The following is a 15,394-nucleotide window of genomic DNA, read 5'->3' on the forward strand; positions in this document are numbered from 1 at the left end:
AAAGACAGAGTGGCACAGTAGTAGATAAGAGAGAATTAGCTTCCTCTTCTTTCAAGTTCAACTATATTTTGTCGTACAATGCAAGTACTACTAAGCAACTACACTTTACTATTTCTTTTTCTTTCATCTATTAATTTAATTAACTAAAAAAACAACTTTGAGCTTGATTGATCTCTAAGCTCAAGAGACAGAGTGAATGACTTTTTCAAAAAAAAAAAAAAAAAAAAAAAACTACGCACACAACAAACAAAACAAGAATAGTGGATCAGAACTAAAAACGGCCTCAAAATAAAATAAACTAAAAAAAAAAAAAAAAAACTGTTGTTGCTTGCTCCATCATTGTTGGAATTAGTAAGAGGAGAGTTACATAAACCAGAACAAAGATAGTTTTTTTTTTCTTCATAAGAAATGAATTACTGTTAGAATCAATATGAAGAGAGCTAAAAACGAAAAATAGATAAATATATAGCGAAATTGAACAGAGACTTTCAATAATATCAATTCTCAGATCCAAAAATCCTTACCTAAGAGGTAAAAAAAAGAGACTTCTTTGTCGTGTATATATATTCAAATATATATATATATCTTCATTGCCTAATGATTGCTCTGTTGACGAACTCAGCGTCGGAGACTTGACTAGTCTCGTCATCATCGTAATCCGGAGCCGGCAAATTGAGGTCGATCAAGTTCTCGCCGCCGAGCTTATTATAATTACTCCTCGGCGCCGAAACCACGATCGGCTTCGGTTTGGGCTTGGGCGGAGAAGCATCGGCGGCGATGACGTGTGACCTCTTGTGGCCGCCGAGAGCTTGGCCGGAGGAGAAGACTCTGAGACAAATCGGACATTGGTGCGACTTCTTCTCCGGCGAAACCGCATTGCCGTCCCTCCTGTCCGACTCGGTGCGGTTGGACTCGGCCTGGTTACTGAGTTTGAGCTTCTTGTGACTCGCTCTGTGGCCTCCGAGAGCCTGATAGGACTTGAACACCTTGTCGCACGTGTCGCACTTGTACTTTCCCTTCGGACTACACTTGGCCGCCGATGATTCCTGTCGTTTTTCCCCTCCTCCTTCGAACTCGCTCTCTTCTTCGTCTTCGTCTTCGTCGTTTTCGAATTCGTCCTCATCTTCATCTACTTCGTCTTCCTCATCGTCCGATCTTCTCTTCTTCTTCATCCGATTCTTGATCCAATTGTCTCTGGACATCATCATGAGGCAGAACGCCACGTCCTCCTCCGTCGTGGCGTCGGAGATCGAGCTCGCCGGCTCGGGCTCCGGCTCCGGCTCGGTGGACCAGTCGGGCCTCCGAGCGCGCTTCGATCGGCGTCGGGTCGGGTTCTTGGAAGACTCGGTCTCGCTCTCGCGGTCCTGGAGGATCACCATCGAGAATTCCGGATCGACGAGCTTCACGCTCCGCTTCGGATTCTCTCTGAGTCCGTAGAACAGAGACTTTTCGTCGGAGACTTCTTCTTCTTCGACATCGTCGACGTTGAATCGCCGAAAATGTTGCTCCGATCGCGACGAAGCTGAATCGGCTTCTTCGGCGAGCTTGTTCTCTTCTACTACTACTAGGTGTGGCTTGGGAGGGATGGGAAGGTTCATCATGTGAGACCTCATGTGACCGCCGAGAGCTCTGCCATTGGAGAAGCTTCGGAAGCAGAGCTTGCACTTGTGCTTCTCCATCATACCAAACAGAGTCTCTCTCTCTCTCTCTCTTTCTCTCTCGCTCTTCTTTTTTTTTTAGTTGCTGCGTTGTGGTGTGAGAGAGAGAGTTGGAAGCTAAAAAAAGGAGTAGGTGACAAGCATTCCTCCACCAAGAGAGAGATATATACAAAGTAAAAAGGGCAAAGAGAGAGATACTTCTTTTTTTTTTTTTTTTTTTTTGGGTTGTGAATTTTCGTAACTTTTATCTTATGAGAAACGGCAAATGGAAAATATTTATGAATTTCTTTTTTAATAATGAATTAAGTATTAATTAAAAGCGTATGCATGAAGAGAGAAAAGAGCAACATGTAACATGCGAACCTTGCCCGTTTCTGTATTTATTCCCACCCCTTCTCTCTCTCTCTCTCCCTCTCCTTTATAAATTCACTATTCTTTTTTATTTCCAATAATACCCTTTCTCTAGTCAATACTTCACCATCATATTTCTTCCCCTTTTAGTTAACAATCAAACCACTCGCTACAAACTGCTTCGGAACACTCTCCAAACACAAAGGGCATCTGCGTCATTCCATATATCTAAACATATTTTTTATGTTTTAATTAAGGCGTGGTTATTAATGAGGGCATTATGGTGATTTCAATGTTCAAGAGTTACCAGAATAAACCGGTGGCTTGCTTGTCCAAGTCAAGGAAACTGCTAAAGAGGTTTGTTGTAACGACGAGGCAGAAAATAAACACACACACACACAAAGGTGTCCTTCGAAAAGGAAAAACGACCCTACCACCTCATTTTTAACCATCACCGAGCTGTGACTCTTAATCAATCACAAACACACTCCCTAAACATGTAATATTATTATTAATTTTAGTGTCTTTGAAAGCTTCATAAATACAACAACTATAATTAAAATGGACGTGTCACCACCAAACCAAAAACACACCAACCGATGATTTACAAAAATAGCCCAAGTCTCTCCACTCCGATGTAACCGAAACTAGGCTATTTAGTCACAATCTATATATAACACCCATTTTGTTTTGATTTGTTTAGAGTTATGTGCTGAGTAAACTAGTTTCTCTCTCTCCCATTAATTTTGGATCTTTGGTTAACTAACCTCCTCTGTCCTCTCCCATAGAGAGAGGAGATTTCTAAGGGATTGAAAGAGAGATTGTTAGGGTTTGGTAGACCAAGTCTTACTCTCCTAAATGTGCTTCCCCACATTTTTTGTTCAAACAAGCCCGGTCCATTTTGGCCATTAATTAAATTAGAATCACATAAATATTAATTGCATGATTCGTAAGCAATATGGCCATAAGAAAAAAAAAAATTATAAGATAATGTGAGTGTGAATGCACTTATTTGTGTCAATGCAAAGAGCTCATAAACGTCTAGTTTCATTGATCCAATATGTATATCTCTCTCTCTCTCTCTCTCTCTCTCTCTCTCTCTCTCTCTCTCTCTCTTTTGTCCATTTGGTTGTTCAATATCATGGCTTTGTGATTATGAGAATCCAACCCTATGATCAATTTTAATACCGGCAAGTAAATGTCATTATCACAATGTTGTAATAGAGCATTATCATCTTATTATTGGGCTTAAACTAGCTATAGGTTGGCTAAGTATACATAAAGAAATATTCTTTTTATTTTGTGGGTTGCTCTTTTTTTCTTCATCTTAATATTGTATTGTAGAATTCTTGTAGATGTACGTATAGGGTGGTATGTTAATTACTGTATATGAAAATTTGGACGTTTATCATTACGTTTTAAATGTTGACATTCATGTGTCATGAATGGCCATACAAGACTTTTGAAAGCCACCCAAAGGCTGTATATTTAATGGAAAATTTTCTAGCTTGGTCACTCATGCATGTGAACTTTGTCCATCACTTCTATAAAAAAAATGTCAATCAAAATAAATGTACATTATATTACAATGCGGTATAAATTTAGGGACCCTATACTTTATACAAATATTAATTAACACCATCGTGTGACTCCTTGCTTTGTCTCGTGACTGAGTGTATTTGGAAAAATATTGTTGTGAATTTAGCAGACAAAATTATGATCATACCATATAACTTTTGTTGAATGCATTTATCCCCATGAAAGTGTCGTTTCAAACTTCGCAAGTGAGTTTATATATTGTTTGTGTATAATAGGTAAGAATATGAGGAGAGTGGCTATGCAAAATGTGGTATGAACAATGAAGCGATTGATATATCGAGCAATTGAACAATCTTAGTTATGTGTTTCAAAAACCAATATATTCTTTTTTGTTGCTAAAAATTATAACTTAACGCAACTATTTGTGGATCGTGTGATTTCAAATGTTGGTTAGTTGTTATGGCCAAAATGTAATAGCTGCGTACTTTTGCTGTAATTTCTTTCGAGTAAAGGCATGGAAGATATTATTCATTCACAAACAAAAAGCTTTCTTTTTATTCGAGTGATTGAATACTATAGAGTATAGATTAGTCAAATCGAGGAAAAGAGAAAGTTCGGCCGAAACGATACCATACTAATAATACTCTCTCTCTCTCTCTAAGTTACAGTTATTATTATTATTATGAAGACTTTTATAATATTTTTTTTAAAGGTTTGTTATTATTTATTTGCTCTTTAACATTAGCACTGAAAAACATTGACATATAAAGTAGGCCTTTTGCCTTTTGTGATAGTGAAATGTTTTTGAATTAGCATATGTCACGCGCAAAATTATATTAAATTAACTCCCGATTTTTACACAGAGAATAACACAGCCAGAAATCACACTTTTGGGATTTTGTGGTTCTGAAATTTAATGTGTTGGAACTTCAATTTCAAGATTAGCCTTTATTCAAAGCTAATAAACGCATTTAATAGTGAGTTCTCTGAAACCATGCAGAGTTGGCCAATTGCAATGAACCAGATTGTTTTTGTAATGGTAAAATGATCATGCGATTAACCTCGGAATTAACAGTTTTGATTTTCCCCTAATAACGTCGTCTTCAATTCAACCACAGAATCAGTAACAATTTTATTCCATGGGTTAGTGTTAAATATGCTGAATACTTGTCACAGTCACGCCATTAATACATGACTTTTATTTCTAAACATAGAAATATATTGTGATGTGCTCTCATATTTCTCAGTTTTGGAAAGAATAGTTGGCAATGTTGTTTGCACTGAATTGATCCATTGGAAATATTCGACACCACTTTAACGCATGCTTTGTAAGATTTCAGGTCTTTAATTAAGGGCATGGCTTTTTAGCTTCGTAACGTGTCTATCGATGGCAATTTTTATCCACGGATTTACGTACCCTCAAGATCTTATTTATCACGGGCAAGATCTTACCCGAACAAACGAGTAATAAATAGGGAACGTGTATTATCTATTAAAAATTATATGAGTATGAGTATGCGTATGATTTTTAGGTACCTTATCCAAGACTTAACTCGCTTAAAATTACTATTATATTTATGAATTCTAAGTAAATTTTAGTGTCAAATTTATTAATTTAAGTATTTTTTTTTAAATTCGTTCAGTTTTTATTCAAATATATTTTTAGATTTATTTATTTATTTATTATTAATAAATCATACTAAAATTAGTAAAAGAAAATATATATATGGCTTATCATGCACCTTATAGAGTTTTATTCAGACTCAGACTTATTAAAAATAAATGGATATAGATAAGATATGATTTAAAAAAAAAATCGTGAGTAAGGTCTGATTTTGCTTTTGCAAGACTCTACTCAGACCCTACATATTATCATCTTTAATCCTTAAGTGTGTCCGGTTTCTCTCATCCACTTGGCGTGTATGTATAGTATATGTATATAAATTCTATCCATGAGTTGGTTATTTTATCACGCAGGATATCCTATGATTTATTCATAATTAAATTAGTTACTTGGTTATCATTTTTTGAAGTATATAAATGGTTTTAAATTGTGTAAAGAGTTGAAAATTTACAAGCGTACGTACTAGTATAAAAAACTATGGTGTTACATAACAATAAAATCGTTGATCATAGTTGATATTGCCAATATATTACATATTAGTATGCTATTACAACATTTAAACATTAATTATGACAAAATAATCTCTTAAACTTCCAACATATATATATATATATATATATATATATATATATATATATATATATATATATCTTCTTTCCGCTTAATCCTTAATGCTACTATACTAAAATTTGTAATATTGGTTAATATTGATAAATGCGCTTACACTGTTAATATATCATGTAATATTGACCAATACTGCCATATGCGTTTTCAGATTTGATTTTAATTTTATTATTTCCAACCTTACGATATTTTTGAATATTTTGATTTTTTTTGCTTGTTGATCGTTTTGTTTCGAATTGGAGACGGATTAGCACCTTTCACCTCCCATTTGTGGGCTTCATATTAGGTTTATGCTTATACAGGTGGAAGAATTATTTTTTTCATAGTCATCGGACCACGGTTGTTTGGATTTTTCTAGAAACCTTTGTGGGAATTTTGAAAAAGCCAAATGAGTGCTCGAATTATAATGTGCTCTATATTCATTCTTGTGTCGGAAGTATGCACACACGAGTGAACACCTGTACTTAGTGTTAGATTCACTCCGACTTAGGTCCGTGGTTTGCTTTGTACTAAGATGTAATTATCCTGTATTTATGAGTATTATACCCAAATTCTAATGGAAAACTTCATGCCTTTTTTTTTTTTTTTTTTTTTTATAAATATACAATAGTTAATTAGTAATAAATAAACAAATAAATATTTTGAGTATGTGAATGAAATATAAAAGGATATAAGAAAATTGACCGGAATAAAAACCTAATTATAATTCCATATTTAAATATGCTAAAATATCATTTATAATATATCCATGCATCTATTAGAATAAAATTCAAATAAAAGGATTATAAACAACTTGAAAGGGTAAACATTTGATTAAAACATAATAATAAAATAAGATTCATAGAGTTTTAGACATTCTCAGGATTAATGACTTTATTTGTACATCCTTTAATTTAAACTGATGTCCATTTAAGGTTATTTGTGTCCATTTAATTATTTTGGGAGAGTTACACGTATAACTCATTTAAAGATGCTAATTCTTTGAATAACTTAAATTTTAACCTTTACCAAGTATATGTCTTTATTTTTTTCATTTTCAAACAATTTTATCATTTTTTAGATGAAACAATAAAAAAAATAACAAAAAAAGAATGAAGCTGTAAATAGTAAAAAGGGAAAAGAAAACTGTAAGCAGTAAAAATTGTTAGCAATATTACAAATAATATTGATAGGAAATTAAAGACACATGCAAGAAAAAAAAATAGAACATAAACCGGAAATAGAAAAGAACAGGAAGTTGGAAAGGAAAAGGTCGAGGCCCGTTTGACGGTTTCTTTGAAGCTTTTTATCGCCCTCCCACGGGTGCTGAATTTCGTGAGCAAAAACCTCTCAGGATACAACGACTACTAAGACGAGCAATGCACCACAAGACTCGGTTTCGGCGAACTAGAACCCGAGCGTCAGAAGCTATCACCGGACTACAAAAGACAAAACAATTTCAAAGAGAGGGAGAGAGGAGTGTTGTTGTGTGTTCGAATGAGAACTCGGGCCTTGCTTTTATAGGCACAATTCTGAATAGATTTGAACAAGAAAACGTTCCAGAATAATGGCACTTGAAGGCACTTAATGCTCCAAAATAAAGGCACTTGAATACTGGTCAGTTATGAACGTGTGCAGTCTTGGAAGCTCGCTCAAACGTCTCCATTACTCCAGAATAAAGGCACTTAATGCATTAAACCCATGTAACGTAACCTTTACTCACAAATAAATTAATTTCCAACATAACACATAAGTTATTTATGGAATTAAAACAAATATTAAGTGAATTTTGCAATAAAAAGATAAGGATTGGCCCAAGGAGCCCAAAGCCCGAGACCGAGACATTCCCAAAACCCGAGCCCGGCTCAGCTCAGCGGCGCGCGTGTGTGTGTATGCGCGGGGGGTTAAGAGATAATCCACCCACACTCTCCCCTCTTGCACTTGCTTGACCACTAAAGAAAGATGATAGTGTATAAACACCACACAATACACTTACCCAACTCATGTGGGACTCTTGCAATTCACTTCATTTACACATAACAAATGTGTTCTTATTTAAGCATACTTAGAGCATCAATTTCTCGTTCATTATAGTAATGATTTTTGCAAATAAATAATCAATCTTATACCCGCCGCAACGAGGAATAAAAATACGCAAAAATTAACAAATTCCAATGAGTAGACCCCACTCAAATATTAGCCAAAAATCATCTATACACTTGTAAATAATTCTCTTTATTTACAATCCTTCCAACAAAAATTACTGTGAAAAAAGTATATTTATGGAATAAATAGTAAAACAAATTGAAAGATTAAATTTGAAAAGAAGGTACTGTAATTATTCCTCTATCTTTTTGCACTTTGGGAGTCGTTGTTACCTTGATGTTGGTGTTAGTATAACAATTAGTGGAAGGGAAACCCACGCCCAACAAATTAAAACTAAATTGAGCTTACTTGAGAATTAATCATAGATTTTGTTTCTCTTTAAACAAAAATATGTTATTTTACTTTGAATTAATCCACGTTTAATTTCAGGCATTTATTATGAAGAAAAACATATTTCACTCAAAACTCAATTAAAATGATGCTGGCAAGCAAACGACTGCTATAAACGAACCACATGAAATTTTAGATACTATCATTTTTATCAGTGTAAATTTTTTGTCGAAAAGAAATAATTTTTTTTTATAAAGTTCTGATAAGTTGTGAAAAAGTTTTAAATTACAGTGACATAAATTATATTGAAAGTATGACTAAAATCCCATTATTTAATTATATTTGAAATTTTAACATGTATTATAACAAAAAGCTTTAGCTCCTTCAACATTTTATTTTACCGTAGATATTAAATATTTCGTCATCACTAAGGAAAATGATTTTGAGTGCGAATATAAATAAGTTGATTGACTATTCCATTTGACTTTGTGAGCTGTGGATTTTAACATGCAAACAAAAACATAAAACCAAACCAAAATATTGTTAATCAGAAATAGGAAATGAATTAATATATGGTGACATGTTGAGTGGCCACAATCCCACGTCGCGCATGATATGGGTATGTAATATTTGGTGGTTGTGTAGTTGGAAACAACATACTATAAAATTATATCCAAAGGTTTTTGTTTAAGAGTATCTATCTAGCTAGTTGAGCCTTGCAAGAGATTAACTAATTACCTCTGATTGAAACTCTGACTTTTCATCAGACTAAAGTAAAGAAGAAAACTCACTGTGATAAGCCATCTCTCTCTCTCTCTCTCTCGAAAGCGTTTATGTTTATCAAACTTAATATCCAGAAGTATATTCTCAAAACAAACGGAGTCCAGTATCCGTGGGTTAGAGTGGACTAATAGCAATACTACACGTTCATTGACCTTTTTTTATTATTTTATAAATATCTCTTTTATGGATAATAGTTAATATTCAAGACTAAATGAGAAAGCCAATAAAAGTGCAAGAAGTGGGTACCAAATACATTGAAAGCAAATGCAGTTTTCTTAACTATTTAACTAATAGCGTCTACTACTAAGACAAGTGGACAATTTCCAAAGTCATACTTATAATGGCAGCATTCTGTGGCAAGATTGTACTTAAAGATTGGGACCCTTTTTATTTTCTGCCCTTAATATCTAAAGTGTTACAGATAATACATATTTCTATATATGCATTGAGAGAAGGAGAAATAGAGCGCGCTAATGATTAAGCTTTAGAAACTAAAGTTAAAGCACGCATGATTTTTTTTTTTTCCCTTCTTCTCATGTGTGATCTTCAAAGTGAGTTGAGTGGTTGGTTGGTTTTGGAATATGATGGATTTGTTACCAATAAGCGTTTTAACTTTTTTCTTTGTTAAGAGCAGATATAGTAGAGTGGTCTTTGATGAGATAAAGTAAGTGCACTCAGAAAAATGGAATGAGACTTGATGCATGGTTTACCTTTTTCACATATTTGGACTCGCAAAGTCAAAGTTATGGCCTCTATTTGGTGAAATCTAGTTGTATGGAAAATATTTATAATCCTCATTCATATATTCACAACACGCATGTATGTATACGTCCGATTCCAGCAATATACCGACCGACACATATATTATTAACTCTATCTCTTTGGACTGCCATGAAGTTAGTTTCATGACAGCTTGTTACTAACGAAAATGTAAAAAAAAAAAAAAGTAAATGCATATAATATATATATATATACATACTTACATATATATATATATTTATATACACATATGTATATATATAAAGTTAAGATACTTTCGAAAAGTTTTGTTGATAACCCATACCGGCTACAGATTTCTGGCCTTACAAGCAACTCATGTTCCCTTTATTAATTTTTATTCAATATTGGAGGAAAATAAATCTTATATGCATATGACTTGTATATATAGCAAAAGTTTAAAGGAGAATTTATAGTGATTAAGGGTAGTTAAAATAGCAGTCAGAGTTTACTTATTTTAAGCATATAGTCAAAAACATCGATTTTAATTGATTTTTATACCAAATTGATGCATGGAGCTTTTTTTTTTTCATATGCTGGAACGAAAAAGATATTGATCGACCTTCAGCTATTCAAGTCTCTGCTACTTTTCTTCCAACAAAGTTATTCATCTGCTAATCAAATAAATCAACTAATAATATCAGATGTTAATGTCATTAACTGTGATAACTATGAAAATAAATACAACAAGCTATAAATGTATAAACAGGCTTAACTATAAGTTAAAGAAAATAAAAATAAAGTATGATCGTAAATTATATTTAGAAGACATAAAATATTTTTAACATTGAAAGTAAATACACTTAACTATTCATTCAACCGTTATGAGTACCTGAGAACGAAGTACAAGAGAGTTACATAACAATTCGCATAAAAAAGAACACAACTACAAAATCAAATAGTTTCGAAGGTACCACGACGGTCAACGACATGTTAAATTATTTTGGGACTACTAATTTTATTAAATAAATTTATTTGGTCATTATTTATTAAGTCAAAATTAATGTGGTCTAATTCAGAATAAAGTTTGTAACTTAAGTACATATTTGTCATGATGTTATTATGTGGATACCATAAGTGTCAATTCTAATTTGATCAGGGGCCAAATTAAAAATAAGTAATATTTATTAGTAATTGTCCGACAGTTATCAATAACGGATATGTTCCCTAATTGCAGTACATATCTTTTTTTTGTATCCCCATCAAGAAGAATACTCCAAACTCAGGCAAACTGCAATTGAAAAATCATCACATTTTTGTGCATTCAATCAAATGAATTCGATTACGCTTTTGCTATTTAGATCTTTGGCTTTGTTTCTCTTGAATTGAATTAGGATTAAAAAAAAATTAACACGACATGTATCTCTCGGTAGTGGTCGACTTGAATACTCGCAACTTGAACAAAATGAACGATGCGTCGAAATCGCGGCAGAATGAGTAATGAATCACAAAAGAACTTACTAGTTGGTAAAAGAAAAACAATTAATTTCATCACGGTCCGGTATAAACTAATTTGAAATTTAAAAACATAATAAAAATGGTAGCTATTTTATAATCATTTGAAATTTAAAATACATTAGTATTAGATAATGAAGTACTATGTAAGCATAGAAATTTAATAAGAGAATGTCTAGTATCTTCCCTTGGGCCTAGAAGTTTGTGGGCCGGCCCCAATGGATGTACTCCTCGGCCTCTCGGACCGAGGTCTGGTCGGACTCCTCATGGTCCTGTACCACGTCGTCCCCGAGGGAGAGCTCAATGGAAGCACAACAGCATTACTACAACAAATACTGGTTACAACTAAGGGCATAGTTATATATGGTCCAAGGGAGTCAAATCCCCCTGAAATTTTGAAAACTATAATTTTTATACAAAATTTTTTATAATATATAACCCAAATTTATATGATTTTTTAAATCTGACATCCGGGTTGTTTTTTTTTTTTTTTCGAAGCTATTGCATATGTTTCCTCAGAATGAACTGTTAATATAGTGAATATTTATTTCAGATAACTTCTATAGCAAAGTCCATTTGGAGAGCATGTGGCTAGTTTTCTAGTGTGTATACATATATCCTTCTAATTATATTAAGAGTGAAGGCCTTCGTTATTAACCGAGCTGTTTCTAAAGCTAAGCCATTTAAATCCTTTGATTCATCTACTGCTTCGCTAATTTGATTGTTTTCTCGGGTTTCCATCCACTGATTATCATGTAGGTGTTGGTAATCCTAATATAAAAGAATGTGTAGATATTTGGAGGCGAGGCTGTACACTGAGAATCCAGTTCACGGACGTAGAGCTTGCAAAAGAATTGAAAAACCAATATGGTTTACAATTATTTCAAGGGACAAAGACTACACTGTTGCAAAGACCCATGATATTTAGAGGCTGATTTCAATGACAATGTGTCTCCTTTTTTTTTTTTTTTTTTTTTTTTTTTTCAAAAAAGACAATGCGTCTCCTTGAAATCAATATAAATGCATGTATTTAAATATTTTCGCACAAATAATATATAATAATATATTATAAATAGGGTGATGTAGTTAAATAGTCAATTTAAAGTTATAAATTTATAAAATAGTTAAGATTTGTCATAATTTAATGAAATAGCCAAAATATGCCGCAATCTAGTTTTTAAATAAATTGATCCCAAGATTAATTTTTTTGAAAGTGAGAAATTGCTTTTATTAATCGTCAAAATTTTAATCTTTGCTGTCAAAAGAATTTTGAAAACGTAAATTTGGTTACTTTGCTGAAAAATTGAAACTTTGGATATTTTGCTAATCAATAAGTTTCAAATGACTATTTTGTACAATTTTTCCTTATAAATACAAGTGAGGTTAACTTATATGAGTAGTTTTATTATGTGTTTGTTAAGTAATTTTAAACGAAATTTATGTTTTAACGAATATTATGATTAATCTCTATTAAAGTTTTAGATTATATTTTCCATGTAAATCTTTATTCAAGTATAAGGACAAACATGAAGATTTCAGCTTAATATGTGTGGGCTGAGAAATAAATGAGCTAAACCCACACAAACACTAAGCCCAAAACGAAAATCCAAACCAAGCCCATACAAAAACCCCTATGGTTTATATTGAGCAGAAACACAAACCGAAACCCTAATCCACAGACGAAAACGAAATGCCGGCTGGTCATGGTCTCCGCTCGAGGACTCGGGACCTGTTCGCGAGGCCGTTCAGGAAGAAGGGTTACATCGCTTTGTCGACTTACTTGAAGATCTACAAGATCGGCGACTATGTCGACGTGAAGGTCAACGGTGCTATCCACAAGGGCATGCCCCACAAGTTCTATCACGGTCGCACCGGAAGAGTCTGGAACGTGACCAAGCGCGCCATCGGAGTCGAGGTCAACAAACAGGTATATATCTCTCTCTCTGTCTATTTAGCTTTTGTTTGCTTTTTAGTTATTCATTCGATTAGACATTTCCGTTTACTTTTATTCTTCGTGGACTGTATTTTTGCTGGAACTTTCTCTGTTTTTCATATTGATTATATCTGCCTTTAATATGTTTTTTTTTTCGTATCTATGAATTGAGAATGGATTTCGACATTTGTCATTCCTAAATGAATGTGAAGCTGGCATGGATTTGCATGCAAGATAATACACATCATACCGACTCTTCCTTGATCTAACTCTTTCTCTGTCGAAAAATCTTTCACTTGTAAATCACGTCTGAGTTTTTCTTTCTTTTTGGTCTCCTTAGTCTCGAGACAGTGTGTGCTCTTTTCTGTTACTTGACGAGTGTAAAAACCAGATAATTTTGTTCAAATTTAATTGATTTATTTTTAAGTTGTACATATCCTAACTCTAGCTGTCTCCACCGACGCTCGCTGATTTTTCCAGATACCCAAATTAGTTTGCAGTTTATGTGATTTGATATTCTTGTTTAAAATTTTGCTTCGGATCATGATACTATGTTTTCGTTTTTTGGTATTATTGAAATTTTCAATTTTTTAAACAGTCATTTATGACTTCCGCATCTCATTTCTGAGCTTAGTAAATTCATTATTTCACGTCCATGTCAAATGTCTGGCAGTCTAAGGAAAAAAAGATTGTAGCGACTTCATTTTAACTACTAAAAATCATAGCATTGTCTATCCGTACGGTTTCTGTTCTCACTAATAGTGAAGCATGTACAAGAAAGAAATGAATTGGGTCGTTGTTCAACCACCTTAATAGTAAATATCTCGAAGTCACATAAACAATACGATGTATGTTGAATGAATTTGCAGGTTGGGAACCGGATCATAAAGAAGAGGATCCACGTGAGGATCGAGCATGTTCAGCCATCTCGGTGCACAGAAGAGTTCAGGCTGAGGAAGGTAAAGAACGACCAGCTCAAAGCTGAGGCCAAAGCTGAGGGAAAGGTGATTAGCACAAAGAGGCAGCCCGAGGGACCCAAGCCAGGATTCATGGTTGTTGAGGGTGCTACGCTCGAGACCGTCACTCCAATTCCTTACGACGTTGTCAACGATCTCAAAGGAGGATATTAGATATTGAATCCGTGGATTCTCTTGTCTCCTGTGTTATTTTATTTCCTGCTGTTTGTTTGCTGGTTATATTTTTAACCTCGTAGGGGTTTTTTTTTTTTTTTTTTGCGTTTTGAGTTCTCAGACATTGTTAGCTGTTATTTTTGATACTTTATTATTTGAGCACAATTTTGTTTGATATGCTAGAGTTGTTTTTGGATACTTGGAAGGTGCTTGGTTAAATGGTAAAAGGCTCAAAACATTTTACAGCTCAAAAGGGGTCTCGTGCATCATTAGATCGAAAGCTTCTTTGATTAGTGCGACTGTGAAGAAAGGAATTTGTGCCAAGTGAAGAAGCTTAGTATTTTTATTTTTATTTTTTTTATTTTATAGAAAAAAAGGAAAAAAAACAATTAATTTCATCATGGGCCTTTTGCAACTAATTTGAAAACATAATAAAAGAGAAATTGTCCTATTTGCCACTTTTTTTATAATTTTTTTCCTCATTCCACTAAAATCTTAATTTGTCTCAAAATGCCACCATGACAAGTGTAAAAAGTCAAGTTTGCCCTTCACTATCTATTTTCTTTACAAATTGACATCTATGTTTACTCAACCTAAATGAAGACTCAGTCAAAACCCATTTCTCCCGTCCATCTCTTCTCTCTCTCTCTCTCTCTCTCTCCCTCACTCTCCCGCATCTCGTCTAAGCTCTCTCGTCCAGATCTTCTCTCTCTCTCCCTCACTCTCCCGCATCTCGTCCAAGCTGAGAAAACTCGTGAACACAGCTCAAAAAATTCGTCGGAGGAGCTCAGTTATTGTCGGAGGAGCATTCCGACCAAAAAAAGAGAAGTTGCAATCCACGAAATAAAACCCTAGGTTCGTTTTTTTTTTCTTTCATTTTTCGGGTATAAAAAAAGCTTTTCATCTTGAAATAATGAAGTTTTTGTTGTTTAAAAGAATGAGTTTGTTATGGGTATGCTATGTGATTTTTAAAGATGACGTTCATTATTTGTTGACATATATGTGAACAATGTTGACTTTAGATGTCAACAATGTTGACATAAATGCCAACAATGTTAATCATTTTATCTAGCAATCGATTTGGGAACTTTTGAATTATTAGAGC

At 33.7% G+C, this 15,394-nt stretch overlaps 2 protein-coding genes across 2 annotated transcripts; one reads left to right on the forward strand and one right to left on the reverse strand.

Moving 5' to 3' along the window:
• Positions 1 to 344: 344 nt before the first annotated feature.
• On the reverse strand, positions 345 to 1,805 carry LOC149400530 (zinc finger protein ZAT9-like). Its single transcript, XM_089610301.1, has one exon. The coding sequence runs from the start codon at positions 1,680 to 1,682 to the stop codon at positions 588 to 590; it is 1,095 nt and encodes a 364-aa protein (XP_089466427.1). The 5' UTR covers positions 1,683 to 1,805; the 3' UTR covers positions 345 to 587.
• Positions 1,806 to 12,877: 11,072 nt separating this feature from the next.
• LOC149400531 (large ribosomal subunit protein eL21z/eL21y-like) lies at positions 12,878 to 14,542 on the forward strand. Its single transcript, XM_089610302.1, has 2 exons — positions 12,878 to 13,153; positions 14,029 to 14,542. Exons 1-2 carry the CDS (start codon positions 12,917 to 12,919, stop codon positions 14,287 to 14,289), a joined length of 498 nt encoding a protein of 165 aa, XP_089466428.1. The 5' UTR covers positions 12,878 to 12,916; the 3' UTR covers positions 14,290 to 14,542.
• Positions 14,543 to 15,394: the final 852 nt, after the last annotated feature.

The sequence above is a fragment of the Urtica dioica genome, chromosome 4 (assembly GCF_054948205.1).
Source record: "Urtica dioica subsp. dioica isolate 48M chromosome 4, U.dioica_male_clone48M_v1_H2, whole genome shotgun sequence".
Taxonomy (NCBI): Eukaryota; Viridiplantae; Streptophyta; class Magnoliopsida; order Rosales; family Urticaceae; genus Urtica; species Urtica dioica.

Coding starts and splice junctions, on each gene's coding strand:
- LOC149400531 (XM_089610302.1), top strand. CDS start 12,917: ATGCCGGCTGGTCATGGTCTCCGCTCGAGGACTCGGGACCTGTTCGCG. Junction 13,154..14,028: donor GAGTCGAGGTCAACAAACAG/GTATATATCTCT, acceptor ATGAATTTGCAG/GTTGGGAACCGGATCATAAA.
- LOC149400530 (XM_089610301.1), bottom strand. CDS start 1,682: ATGATGGAGAAGCACAAGTGCAAGCTCTGCTTCCGAAGCTTCTCCAAT.